Source organism: Sarcophilus harrisii, chromosome 4 (genome assembly GCF_902635505.1).
Source record: "Sarcophilus harrisii chromosome 4, mSarHar1.11, whole genome shotgun sequence".
Lineage (NCBI taxonomy): Eukaryota > Metazoa > Chordata > Mammalia > Dasyuromorphia > Dasyuridae > Sarcophilus > Sarcophilus harrisii.
The window spans coordinates 410,381,135-410,395,665 of NC_045429.1; the positions used below are offsets into that span (position 1 = coordinate 410,381,135).

The 14,531-nt window shown below is 38.1% G+C and overlaps 1 protein-coding gene across 1 annotated transcript; it reads left to right on the forward strand.

Annotated features, from left to right (window-relative positions):
• Window positions 1–4,060: 4,060 nt before the first annotated feature.
• PRPF38B (pre-mRNA processing factor 38B) lies at window positions 4,061–13,413 on the forward strand. The gene is made up of 6 exons (XM_031967188.1): window positions 4,061–4,970; window positions 8,600–8,668; window positions 9,185–9,336; window positions 9,416–9,476; window positions 11,545–11,768; window positions 12,132–13,413. The coding sequence occupies exons 1-6, from the start codon at window positions 4,677–4,679 to the stop codon at window positions 12,970–12,972; spliced, it is 1,641 nt and encodes a 546-aa protein (XP_031823048.1). The 5' UTR covers window positions 4,061–4,676; the 3' UTR covers window positions 12,973–13,413.
• The last annotated feature ends 1,118 nt before the right edge of the window (window positions 13,414–14,531 follow it).

Here is a 14,531-nt window from a genome sequence, read left to right on the forward strand (position 1 = left end):
TTTCCAAAAGTAATCAAATCAACATTACCAAAACATGCCTCTTTGACTATCATTTCCTTGTATTCTCTTGCCTTTTTAAAAAAGGAACTCTTTGAGAGCAGGGACTATCTTGCTTGCCAGTATTTATTTATATTCTGTGAAATTATTGAACCTATATTTTAAATTTTATTGTACTCTGTAATGTATTCCATTCTGTATTCTAGGTAAGAAACTTAAACCATTTCTTTTTCTGAATGAAGATGGTCATGAGTTCAAACATTCAGTCTTCTTTCAAATTAGATGCAAATGTTTAAGTTTTTAATCACTACTAAAGGAAAAACTCTGGATTAAAATTTATAAGTTCAGTATTCTTACTTTTAAAATTTATTTACTATTTTCCCCATATAATGTTCTCTGTTTCAGTTTTCTTGAGGTCTCTGGGAGCAGCCTTCGTTTCAGTTCAGTAATCACCACAGGAGTAGCCAGGGGTTAAAATCCAAATTCTTTATTATCTCCTCCTTGGGGCTGGACAGCTCGGAAAGATCAGCCTTGGTCTCAGTGGAGAAATGCAGTTAATTGCATCTACTTTATTTTTCAAAGTACTTTTCACTTGACACTTCACCCAAGTGGAACATCAGCAATATTACTGGGAAACAACAAATGTAGCGGAAGATTAATTGAACTAGAAATCAGAAAATCTTTTTTGATTCCCAATCCATTGTATCTGGTATTGTAAGATTTAATTTTTCTAATGTTAAATTTTCCCCATTAGAAGATGAAGGATTAGATGAGATGATGGTAGTGTAAAGAAAACCAGTATAAATGCTTCTGGAATTTCATGATTTTCATTTATTGCAGACTAGAAATCTAACTTGGAATAGTGTACTGATTTTGAAACGATTCTTCTACAACAAAAATCTCGAGAAATAGTTTATTAAGATGTCATTTGAACTTGTTCCTTCTTGCACTTAGATTCTGTGATACCCATTTTAAGAGGTTTATTTCTAATAGCCGGGGAATTGTTTTGAAAAACTTAATTAGAAAACATGACATTTACATAGTTTAAACAATAAGCTAATATGTGGGGAGCCGGCACTAATATACAGGTGATAAGGCCACATTCCAAAAGACTGCCTTAACCTTGAATAGGCAGATATCTAGGTATCCCCTAATCACATCATGGAGTTTCCTACGTGACCAAAGACACCTGATTAGCTCATCCTTGGGCGGGAAACCAATCCTTTGTCTAGGACCCCCACACTGTACTGAGTTTGCACAACCCTGCTTCCTTTCCTATTGCTATATATACCTGTGCTATTGCACTCATTAAAACTAGGCTTGATCAGATGGTTTTGTCTTGCCTCCATCCTCCTGCGCGTCCCCTCTCTCTTTCCCTTATCTCTTTTCTTCCAGGGTCCACACACTCTGCCTCGCCGGCCAAGGCACTAATATATTCTTGATATTTTTGTTAACATCAATTTTTTACAAAACTATATTTTATTATTTGAACTATGCATGTGAATGCCCCCCCTCCCCCGCGGGGCTGTTCAAAATTTAATACATTTTAACTAGAGAAATATGAAAAAACCTGAAAAGAACTAAAAATGTTACCAGCTCACAAAATTTATTTTTTAGTCCTCTATTCCCCACACTCTAAATTTCAAAGATGAAATAAATGTAATAAAGAACACTTTAATACTCACTTTGCATGTATTTATAGCTGTAGGCAAGAGGAAAATGACAAGATCATACATAATGATTAATGTTTATTATAATTTTGCATTATACAATATTTATAATAGGTAATTCAATATTACATCTTTTAAAAAATAGTATAAATGCTTCTCTAACAGACCATGAAAATACCATTTTTCTTTTCTATATGTTTAATATGGTCACTAAGACTCGTCCATGAAAGCTCCAAAGATGGTTATCTAAATTCTTATTCCTACTGACAAGTCAAATTCTCAGAGCTTAGCTATGTCTCCCTAAAGAGTTCTAGAGACCCAGCAATATGTGTTTTTCACCAAGATTATCAGCTGAAAATCATTGTTAGCCAGGTAATATAGTTGTTTTGTTTTAATCCTTTTTTAGAAAGGGATATTTTCCAAAATGAGATAGTAGTACAGGTAGGTGATTTAACTGTGTGGCACACGCTTATAAGTAGAGTCCAGGGAAAAGTGGCCTCAAACTTAGCATATAACTCAAAGTAGTTAACATACAACTCTCTTGCTCATAGTCCTTTTCTCCTCTCTGTAAAATGTTCAGCAAGTTCCCCTTAAGAATAGAGATCTACCTTCCATTTGTCCATGACTGTTGATCAGAAGAAGTAGTTTTGGACAATGTTCTCCAAAACCTCCTAAGGTATCCCCCATCTGTGGAGAGGGTTTTGGGCGACTGGGACTTAGGCCTCTTCCTACTTCCAGGCAATTCCTCAGGGATATACTAAAAAGCCACAGGCTCCAATTTCTGAAATTCAATACCCTTTCCATGTGCTTGATAATTTATAGATGATCTCTGGACATGCATAGGTTTCCTCTGATTATTTATACAGACTTCCTTCCTGTCTGGCATCATTTCACTTCATCCAGAGGTTTTCAAAGATGCTTCATTTTAAATTTAAGGTCTTTTAATTGATTGATTAAAACCTGTCCTCATCTAATTAAGGTATTACAACTAAAATAGGATAAGATGGTTTACATTTCACCTTAATATAAATAAAATTTACTAACTTAAAATCATAGGGTCTATTAGTCCCCAAAGTGAGACTACTAGCAAAGATTTAGGGTATAGTACATATTTCCTACAAAAGTTTTACTCCACAAAAGTCATTGTCCAATTCTTTGTATTTCATAGTCAAGTCAATAAATATTTATAAATTGCCTACAAGTCAAGACTGCTATCCATTGAGTTTACAAAGGTCAAAATTGAACCAAAAAACCTCCCTCCTGGTTATAGACTAATGAGGAAAACAAGCAAATATCTATGTACAAACAAGAGAATATACAAATCGAAAATAATTTCATAGAGAACAGCATCAAAGATTTAAAAAGGGCTTCTTGCAAAAGAAGGCGTTTCAGCCGAGATTGTAAGGAAGGCAAGAGGTAGATTTAAAAAGAAAGGGCATTTCTTGAAACAGGGAGATCCAAAGAAAGGGCAGTCAAGCATTGAAATATCTAGTTTGAGGAACAGCCAGGTCAGTGTCACTAGAACATAGGAGGCAGAATAAAGTTTAAGACTGGAAAGGTAAGAGGGGGTCAATTGTAAAAAGCTTTCAATGACAAAAGGCGGATTTTACATTTGATCTGAAAAAGGGATAATGGGAAGTGACACGGTCAGACCTGCCCTTTTGAAAAGTTAATTTGACAGCTGAGGAGAAGAATTTTTAAAATGCCCAACTCAAATTCTAAGTAAAACTTGATTAATTCTGACAGTTAACAATTTGCGATGTTCTGCACGGGGTTTGATTGTCTTTAAAAGTTTCCCTTTGCAACTTTATGTAAAGCAAATAATTGCTAAGAAAGGATTTCAAAAAAGGCATTTTAAACTTTTAGAGAACAAACTTTATCTTCAAGTACAGCCCCTTTGTCACTAGCCATCTGTTGTACTAATTGCAAGCCATTGAGATAATGTCTTCAAAACCCACCTGTGGAATTCGACTTCACAACATTTTTTCGAATCAGTTTTGGTATTTTAACCCTAATTTTTCTTTAAGGGTAACTTTTTTTTTTTTGTTAGGGATTTGGGCTTAACTGGTTTGACGACAGTTCTGGAGGAGGCCGGAACCCAAGATAGTGCAGTCCTTCTGTAAACACGAATTTGCTTCCTGAAAGCTTTGGCGATCATCAATTGCCCTTCTCACCTCCCCCTACCTTCCCCTCCCCCCCTCCCCCCAAGTGGGGTAAAAGCAGACCTAAGACTTCCACGTCGGGACCAGGAGTCTCTTGGCGGAAGAGATGGTAAGGCCCTAGAAGTGGCCGCGCACCGGGTCATGAAGGAGAGGCCTAGGATCCCGTTCCGGTTACTTCCTCCCCGCGGGGCCTGCCTTCCCTCTCCAGGGCTGGAGGGCAGCCCCCACGGCTAGTTTCCGCTCAGAGAAGAATCTGGTCCCGGGGCAGGAACGGGTATTCCCCCCGTCATTCAGGAAACTCCCAGCCCTCGGAAAGATTAGATCCCGGCACCAAGAACCGGCCTCCTGCCAAAAGACAAGCCGAGAGCCCAGCTGCCGCAAGAGGTCTCGACTGTGGAGAAAGGAGCGCCGGCGGGAGAAGCTCGCTCCGCAAACTTTTTCTCCGCCCCCAGAGGCCTCCGATTGGCCCCGGGGTTGGCTTGGAACGCCAGGACGTATCGCGTCACTTCCTCTCGGGGCCGCCATCTTGTTCCCAGGGGCAGTTGGCGGAAGAGATCGTGCTCCCCGGTCGTCTGCTAGCCGTGTTCCGGGAGTTGCTCTGGCCCGCGTCCCAGTTCCCAGCTTCGGCGTGGGGTTCCCTCCTCCAATTCCCCCTCACTCCGTCTTGGCCGGGGCGGAGCAGCGAGGGGGCCCCCCGCTCCTACCGTCGGCGTTCCATGGAGTAGGATCCCGGACGGTTGTGCCGAGAAGCGAGAGCGAGAGGCCGAGCTTCGCCGCGCCCCCACCTCCTCCTCCCCCTCCCTTCCTGCTGCTCCTTCCTGCCCTCCCCCCCGCCTTCCGCTGCAACATGGCGAACAACAGCCCGGCGCTGACAGGCAGCAACTCGCAGCCGCCGCCGCAGCACCAGGCGGCCGCCGCCGCGGCCCAGCAGCAGCAGCAACAGTGCGGCGGCGGCGGTGGCGGCGCCATTAAGCCGGCCGCCTCGGGCAAGCAGGGTAACGTGCTGCCGCTGTGGGGCAACGAGAAGACCATGAACCTGAACCCCATGATCCTAACCAACATCCTGTCGTCGCCCTACTTCAAGGTGCAGCTCTACGAGCTCAAGACCTACCACGAGGTGGTGGACGAGATTTACTTCAAGGTACGGGGCTCCTAGGCCCGGGCCGGGACCGGGGGCGGGGGCCGTGCGGGGCCGAGGCCCGGAGGTCGGGCCGGGCGGGGGGAGGAGAGCACGGGGCCGGGGCGCTGCCCCCTTTCTCTCCCCTCCCGCCCCGCCGGCCGGCGGCTCTCGTGGCTGCGGCCGCCGCCGGGGCGGGGTCGGACAGAGGCCGCCCGCCCGCCCGCCCTCCTCTCGATTCAGGCTTTGGGGCCTGGGCAGCCTCACTCTGCCTCCCTCCTCTCCTCACCCCCAGCCTGTCCCCCGGACCTGGTATCCGGGTAACGCTGATCCCCGCCGGGAGAGGAGGAGGAGCCGGGGGTGGGGGTGGGTAGTAACTCGATCTTCCACTTAACCGCTTTCAATTACTCCTTTTGACGCGGAGCCTCGCCGCGCCGACACGGCTCTGGTCTCGGCCACCCCGGGCCCGTGGGCTTACCGACCCCCGTTTGGGCCCATGTCATCCCGGGTTCTCCCGGAGCCCCGGGGTTAGTCAGAATCGCTGGGTGGGGGGGAAGGGCAGGGCAGGAGGCCTGGAAATAGACCCTGGAGGAGCCCGAGTGGCAGGGGCACGTGAATCCCCTCCCCTGCGTGTAGTTGAGGAGGTAGTAAAGGCTCGGCTGGGCCCTGGGCTTCAGCGGCAGGGTCGGTGCTGGCTTGGCTGTGCTGGGGCGATCACCTGGCGCCTCCTCACTGCACTCTTGTCTCAGTTCTTGTTTCGTTAGCAGGATTGACTCAGTCTTGCAGCGAGGCTCGGAGCAGCCCAGGGTCGCAGGTAGAGGTATGCACTATTAATCATCCTCAATCGCCTTAAATGCATTTCCCCGGCTAAATGAATAGATTTGCTTGACCACTGATTTGGGTTCTTATTGCCCTCGAGAATTAGGCCTAAAACCCATAGGTGCCTCTTTTTAAGGCTAGATATATGCCATGTGTCACCTAGGAAATAACTTCCAGGCTTCCTGGTGCTAGAGCATATTTAAGAAAACTAGGTCTAGGCTAGGCTTAGCAGTCCTTTAAATATTTTTTAAAAGAACATTTGATGGCAATCTTAGATGTTAATAGAAACGTGAGTTTAGCAGAACGTTTCTATTTTGTTTTAGAGGACCTTATATTTTCTTAGTTTTTCCACTTGACAAGTGTTGCAAAAGGGAAGATATTAGTTAATTGATATTTTCAGAGTCATGCGTTGAGTGCTGCATGTGCAGTTTCAGGGAGATAAGGAAAGGAGTATGTTTTGCAGAAGTGATTTTGTTCTCTTTCTGAGAATAATTTATATTGCTAGTCTGTTACGGATTCAGATAGTTTTATAAGCCAGAACTTTAAAAAAATTTTTTTACAAGGTAAGCAGTTTTTTAATATGGGAATTTACTGGAATAGTATGGGGAAAACATGTGTGCTTTTATCTTCATTTAGGACACCACTGCAATTTTTTAAAATTGAAAGTTGGATTATATAGCATTCCCTTGTTCTCTGTTTTGCACAATAATCTGTTCAGATATGTGTGCTAATAATAATAGTAGATATGTATAAAGCATGTGAAAGATGAGATGGAAATTTGCAGGTTTGTATGTTTTATAAATAGCAAATCCCAAAGATTTGAAAATTCATTTATAAAATTAAAAGTGTGCATAATTATCAAAGGTTCTAATCAAATGATCCCAGAAAGAAAGATTTAAAGATCTAATAGAATTTATGATGGATATTCACACCACATTGGTGGTATTTAATTTCATCTCAGTATTCTTTGGGAAGAATAAATTAATTACACATTGGAAAAGAGTAATGAAAAGTAAGCAGCATATTGTAATAGATCAGTGAATTTAGCATGAAGAAAGCTGAATGTTGGTGATCCCTTTACCACCAACTATTTTTGTGACCTTGAGCAAGTCACCTAACCTTTTTTGAAATATTTTCTTTATAAAATGAGAGATCATTAGTCCACCTCTTCCAACTCTCAAGCCACATACCCTCAGCCCCTTCCAGTTAAGTCATTCTGTAAAGGTAGTTTCTAATGTCTTATAATAATAGGTAACTGATGATAGGTTTATATTGGGAAGGTCAGTGCCACTAAAAAATTATTTTTAAGGTCATTAATGGTTTAAGGATCACATCACTAAGTTAAAAGAACAGAGCCATTTTACTTTTGAAGCACTGTGTGAAAAGCAAAATACTTAATCTACCTAAGAAACATCTTGGGTTGTGGCTTATTTTAGCTAATATTTTATTTTTCTATTGTTGCTAGAAAAAATATGGCTACAGAGTATCTGGGATAGTAAAAGTACTATGGCAGGGTTAAGAATGATAAAGAATGACCAAAAAAAAAAATGAATCCTATTACTTTATAATATAGAATGTTTTATCAACTTCAGTCAAACCTAATACAAAAGTAGTATTAAAAAATTGTGCAACATAATGAAGCTTAGAAAGCAATATGATTAAAAGTGTTGGATTTGGATTCAGCTCTTGGTTCAAATCCTCCCTTGATCATTATCTTTGTCTTAACTAGGTGACTTCTAAGGGAGGGAGGAAGAATGATACCTGTATTATAATTACAAACCTCTCTTAATTAAAATCTAACTTTTGTATAAAGCTCAAAATATATGTGTGGTTTTTTTTTCCCCTGAAATTCATTTATACTTGAATACAAATTAAGGGTCTCTTAGTTAAAAATGATGCATCTTTGTGCTTTGTATTAAAGCTGGGGGTTCCATTTGTAATTAAGAGATTTGACTTGAAGCAAAGCTTCCTCTGATAAACATATCAATAATACAACTCAAGATTGCATTCCTAAAATGAGATCTTTTTGAAAAGAAAAGTATCATAAACACCAAAAATTGATTATAGACAAGTGATACTCAGCTCTTATACGGTGTGAATTGTGGGAGAAAAATAAGGCTTTTATTTGAAACTGGAATGTATTGTTTTCACACTTTTTGTGAATCTAGTGATTGGTAATCTTCTGAAAGTTTATATGAAGGTATTTTTTTTTTTTTGCATGTCTGCTACTTTTGCTCCAGAAACATTAATTTGTAGTGGGGTTAATTTAATTGCACTATGATTGATTAGGATTTAATTTGCCTTAAAAGGTCATTGTGACCCTAAAAGAACTTATTGGAGTCAGTCTGTAGGGCTTGTTATATGGTCATATACATGATTATTACAACAAATTCAAATAGGTTTCTTAATTATATAGCTTTGAGTATAGAAAACTACCAACCACAAAATTTTGATTATATCACTCTTCAAGCTACAGAACTTATGCTCTGCTGGCATAAAAGCAGCATTTTGTGCTTTTACTACTGTCCTGGCCCCTTGTATATTATGGGCATGGGAATATTAACGAAGCTGCTTTAACAATTTAAGCTACTTTTGTATAGTCAGGGTTCTATTTAAGATAGTTATTTTGGTATTTTAAAAGTTGAACTTCTTTCAGAGATACTGTACTGTATATTGATAGCTGTAAGAGGAAACAGTTTTGTCCAATCCTAAAGTAGATACAGTTTCTAAAGACATTTGGAAGAGCTGCTATGTTAATAGTTTTGGTTTTCTTTTATCAGACATTTAAGCTTAAAGAATGAATGTTGTGATAGTTACTTTCTTGATATTTCCAGGTCACACATGTTGAGCCGTGGGAAAAAGGAAGCAGAAAAACAGCAGGCCAAACAGGGATGTGCGGAGGGGTAAGTAGAAGTACGTGCATTCTTAAGTTTTTCTGTGTCTGGTGACATTTTAAATTTATGTATTGCAAGTAAAACATAGACCTTTATATCGGTTAGACAGTTAACACACAGGTAGCATTTAGAAAAATCTGGATTCACATGACCAGCCGGGTTAGAAAATAAAGCAGTTTTTTCCTTTCTTAGTTTTTTTCCTTGCTGAAACTGACCTGCTATTTTTATCTAGATTAGGGATTCTTAACATTTTTTGTCTCAGAGATCCTTTTGGTAGTCTGGTATTGACCCTTCTCAGAATAAGAGGAGAATATATTATCCACATTCATAAATGAAAAAAAGTCCAAATTTAGAAAGTAAACAAAGATATAAATTCCCTCCTTCCTTTCCCCCCATGTTCATAGAACCCATGAAATCCTGTTTAAAACCTCAGGTTAGACTCCAGGTTAAGAATCGTGATCTAAACATAAATAGCCTTTTGGTGTTAACTATTGATGCTCATTCTCTTATCTCCTCCCTCCCAAGGTTCGAGGTGTTGGAACAGGAGGAATTGTTTCTACAGCTTTTTGCCTGTTATACAAGTTATTTACTTTGAAACTCACTCGCAAGCAAGTGATGGGTCTCATAACACATACAGATTCTCCATATATTAGGGCCCTTGGATTTATGTATATAAGGTGAGCATTCCTGTATCATATTTGCCAGTCAATGCATCATTGTTAAATATCATACATTTACAGTCTTTTGCAATTCCAGGTACACACAGCCACCAACAGATCTCTGGGATTGGTTTGAATCCTTCCTTGATGATGAAGAGGTATGTCAGCAAGGGTAATAATTTTTTTTTTTTTATTTTCTGATTTCTATTTCTTAATTCTTTATCTTTTGAGTTTTGTATTATAGAATTCCTTCCATTTAAATTTATAATTATTTTGAAATTATATCCCTCTTAAAACATAGTATACTTTGTTTTTAAATCTTAGGTTAAATTCTTAAAAGTACTTTTGTTATTTTGAAATTAATTTCATATAACAGAAATTGCCATATCAGAGCATTTGAAGATAATCGGATTAAAATGTTTGAACTTAAAAATTATAAGTTTTGTTGGCCCTTGTTAAACTTTTGATGGCCCTTACGTTTTAGGAAGGTGTAAATTTATAGCTAAGAAGTAATTGGTTGTTTTTAAGTTAATTCGTGATGACAAACATAATCTTTAAAAAATTGCTGCTTTTAAAAAAATTTCTTAAGGTTCACTTAGCCCCTAAGCTTCTTTTTTCCAACAGTAGTATGTTTATGATTATAAAAATCAAGAGTTTTAAAAAGTGAACAATTCTGCCAAGGACAAATTTTTAGAATTTTTAAAAATCCTACATTTAGCGTTCCAGTCTAGATTGGGTGAAAGATACTTTGAAGTTGCTTTTTTACCCTGACTGCCTTAGCATTTAATAACATGTATTTGATTTTTTTTTTTTTTTTAACCTAGCAAATTGTAAGCTCTGGAAGACCTGAATGTTCAGTAAATAATTGTTGAAGAACTCTATGTTTCTACTGACATTCCTATATCCCTATGCTTTTTTTTTTTTTTAACATCTTCTATAATGTTCATGAACAAGCTAATTTGAATTAGAAAAGTTCTTTTGCAATTTACTTTTTGCTGAATTCAAAAGAAAATTTTCTCACTAAAATCTTTATATTTCCATCTCTTATTTTATGAATTATCCTAACCTCACCTAGCCTATTGTACACTTAGGCAACTATCAGTCTTAACCAAATTACAGCTTTTATGGGAACTTTTCCCTTTGTTTTTGCTTTTTATCACATGTTTAGGGCCCATAAACAGATTTCAGTGACTTTTTTTGTTGTTGTTGCTGTTTGTTTGTTTGTATATTTGTTTTAAGCTGCCAGAAGAGGGAGGAAGCACTAGTATTGGGGGATAATCACAACTTTTATAAAGCATAGTTTCCTTTTTGATAAACCTTTGTTTGTTTTTTAATGCTTCTTTTAAATCTGTTTTTATTGTATACACATGTCTGAGGTGCTCTGTTTAAGCTAACTTATTGTTTTCTTCTTTAGATATCTGCAGCGATTATATTTGGAAAAACTGTATATCTGAACACTTAAATGTGTGTGAGTGCAAGCAGTTTTACCTTTAGCTCTTGTTTTCCTGTTTAGATAACAAATCTCACTTTCCTTGTGTGCTTGCACTATAGGTTTGGGACTGACAATAGCTGACTAACATGTCCTGAGCTGTGAGAGGGCATAGCAAGAAGGCCTTCATGCGGTAATGACCCTTTTCAGAGACAATGGTCATCATGGATTATGCGTTTCCAATTATTTGTTCATTTATTTATTTTTTACATAACTCTAAATTAGAAACCTCACTGCTTCATGGCAGTTGGTTTGCTATTGCTTCCAATTTTGTTAGGTTTTCATTTTATATTAAAATTTTTTATGATCCATTTAGACAGGAATTACCTGAAGCAGTCCATGTGTAGCTAGGACACAATTTTATAGGTTTGATTGTGTGCAATTATATGTCCACAGAATTACTTAGAGGAATATATATTTGAATTATGTGGGCTTTAAATTTAAAACAAGATTTCCCATATAGCTGAGTATTTGCATTTTTCTATTCACTGAGATCAGACCCCTTTATACCCAGGAGGCTGCAGGGTTTGGATTCACCTGCATGCACACACTAAGCCATAGCATCTTATCTGTATCTTTGATTATCCAGTTAGAAAGGTATACACATGGAATTTCTCTTAGTCCTTTTAAAAAAATACTTGAAATTTCAAAAATGGTAATAATTTTGTAGTGCTCATTTATATGGTAAAAACTATCTGGATTTGACCGTTAGGGTATCTTTCTTTGTGTTTTTATAGGATCTGGATGTGAAGGCTGGTGGAGGCTGTGTAATGACCATTGGGGAAATGCTTCGTTCTTTTCTTACCAAATTAGAGTGGTTTTCTACCTTATTTCCAAGAATTCCTGTTCCAGTTCAGAAAAATATTGATCAACAAATTAAAACAAGACCTAGAAAAATCAAGAAGGATGGGAAGGAAGGAATTGAAGAAATAGACCGACATACTGAACGTAGACGTTCAAGGTATATGCTTATTTAGGAAATTATTTTTATTCTTTTAATTTAGTAGGTTGACTAGCTAGTAAAGTAAAATACCTGTAAAGTAAAAATAAACATATCTGTTTTCATGACTAATTTATTCAATTAGAAACGTATTACTTTTTAAACTCATTTCCTTAAAGTTATCTTATAGTGTATTTTAAGGAGCAGAGTAACTTTTTTGTGGCTTTGAATATGAATAAACAAATACCTTTATGCAGCTTTTCCTAAAAAATGTAGTTTTGAGTATATTGAAAGAGCTTAATATTTAAAGAAACTATATGGTGAATGTTTTAAGTATTTTTAATAGTTTATACAATGCACCTTTATATCTTTTCAAACTGTTAGATCACCAAGAAGGTCACTGAGTCCAAGAAGATCTCCAAGAAGATCTAGAAGTAGAAGCCATCATCGAGAAGGTCATGGTTCTTCTAGTTTTGACAGAGAATTAGAAAGAGAGAAGGAACGACAGCGATTGGAACGTGAGGCCAAGGAGAGGGAAAAAGAAAGACGAAGGTCCCGAAGCATTGATCGCGGGTTAGAGCGCAGACGGAGCAGGAGCAGGGAGAGGCATAGAAGTCGCAGTCGGAGCCGTGACAGAAAGGGAGATAGGAGGGACAGAGATCGTGAAAAAGAGAATGAGAGAGGCCGAAGAAGAGACCGTGATTATGACAAAGAAAGAGGCAATGAAAGAGAAAAAGAGAGGGAAAGGTCAAGGGAACGAAGAAGTAGGAGTGAGGTAGAAGAAAAGAAGCATAAAGAGGACAAAGATGAAAAGAAGCATAGGGATGACAAAAAAGATTCCAAAAAGGAGAAAAAACATAGTAGAAGTAGAAGCAGGGAAAGAAAACATCGAAGTAGAAGCCGGAGTAGAAATACAGGAAAACGCAGTCGAAGCCGGAGCAAAGAAAAGTCAAGTAAACATAAAAATGAGAGTAAAGAAAAATCAAATAAACGAAGCAGAAGTGGCAGTCGAGGAAGAACTGGCAGTGTTGAGAAGTCAAGAAAACGGGAACACAGTCCCAGCAAAGAAAAATCCCGAAAACGGAGCAGAAGCAAAGAGCGATCTCACAAACGAGAGCACAGTGATGGCAAGGACCAGTCTGATAAACAGGATCGCCGGAGGAGCCAGAGTACAGAGCGTGAGAGCCAAGAAAAGCAGCATAAAAACAAAGATGAGACTGTGTGAAGTTTTTTGTTCTTTCTTTTCTTTTTCTTTTTCTTTTTCTTTTTCTTTTTCTTTTTCTTTTTCTTTTTTTTTTGGTTTATTTTGTAAAAGTGGATCACATTGAATCCTATAAATGTTTGATTAAATCCTGCTTATTTTTCTTCCTTAAAGTTGAGATTGTGCAGTAGTTACGCACTTTTCAACCTCCCTATATATAGGCTGCAGATTTTCATTTCCCATTTTGTGTAGGGAAGTGCCTTTGTAATCCCATTTATTGCATTGACTTTCCATCCGTTTGTTGAGTTTAATTCATGATGCAACGATTGTTCTTGCATTTTTATTGTTTGGTTGTTTCTGAAATGTACAGTCTGTACATATGTCCTGAAAATGTTTTAATTCCTTTGGCATGGTTGCCATGTTGGTTAAATTTGTATAAGGCAATAAACTGCCACTAATTCTACTTTTGTTTTGTAGATGTGGGATTATGGTTTCTGTACTGAAGTTAGCATGGCTGTGCTTTGCATAATAGGAACTGAAGACTTTCAGGATGAGTCTTGAATGTGTATTATAACATATTTATGTGCATACATTGTACATAAAGGCTAGGATTAACTTTTTTTTGTTCGTTGTATCTTACCTTGGAAAGCTCTTTTAAAATGTATTGCATTTAGATTCCCAACAAAGTTACCTTTAGTGTGAATTTTTGAGAGGTTATCAATTTCTGATGCAGGGGTTTAAATAAGGCTGCAATTTATTCAATAGTCCCTTTTATATTGGTACCTCAAAGGGACACTGTTAGTAAGCCTGGACTTTATTCACCTAGTTTTTTTTCTCTTTTTTTTAATTCCTTTGCAATTTTTCATGTCTGTAACCATTTTTCTTTTCTTTAATGCAGTCTCAGTTTTTTGTTTTTTTGTTTTGTTTTTTAATACTGAAGGAAAAATCAATGCCAGCAGCCTAGCATTCTTGCAGCAACCCTACACTAACCTATATGAGATGAGAGGGAGGGACAACCTGGTAAAGAAACAGATTCAAGCCTCAAGCTTCCAAAGCATTTTTATAAATGGAAAAGTATTTAAATTATGAGATATCTTGATAGTGTCGTTTTTTAAAAGTCATAACATGTTTTTTTTTTTTTTTTTATCAATACTGACGATTGCTGTTTGAGTTTGAGGACTTCATCTAGAAGACAGAAGTATTAAAGTAATGCTATAATGCATTATTAAAGAATCATCAGTCAGCAAATTATTTAATAGGCTGTTCTTATGACATGTATACTGATTGAGGAGAACCATCATGAGTCTGGAATAAACACTGGATTAAATCCTTTATCCTGGGTGTTGACTTTTCCCCCATCTGTTTTCACAAACATTCAAATGAGGATTTGTTATGGTGGATCATTGTGAAACTTAAAAAGAAGTAAACATTTACCTTTCTACAGTTTAGTAACCTTGTGCTAACCAGATATGATGGCAAAAGAATGAGTGCACACATGACTAAAAGCTTGAAATATTATTTGTTATATATTAGCCTATTCACAAATCCAAACTAAAGCAGCTGTTGGAGTTATGAATTATAAT

Bases quoted from the DNA above. Each gene is read 5' to 3' on its own strand.
- PRPF38B (XM_031967188.1), top strand. From the start codon at position 4,677: ATGGCGAACAACAGCCCGGCGCTGACAGGCAGCAACTCGCAGCCGCCG. The intron at 4,971-8,599 runs GTACGGGGCTCC...TGATATTTCCAG, and splicing joins TGGACGAGATTTACTTCAAG to GTCACACATGTTGAGCCGTG. The intron at 9,477-11,544 runs GTATGTCAGCAA...GTGTTTTTATAG, and splicing joins CCTTCCTTGATGATGAAGAG to GATCTGGATGTGAAGGCTGG.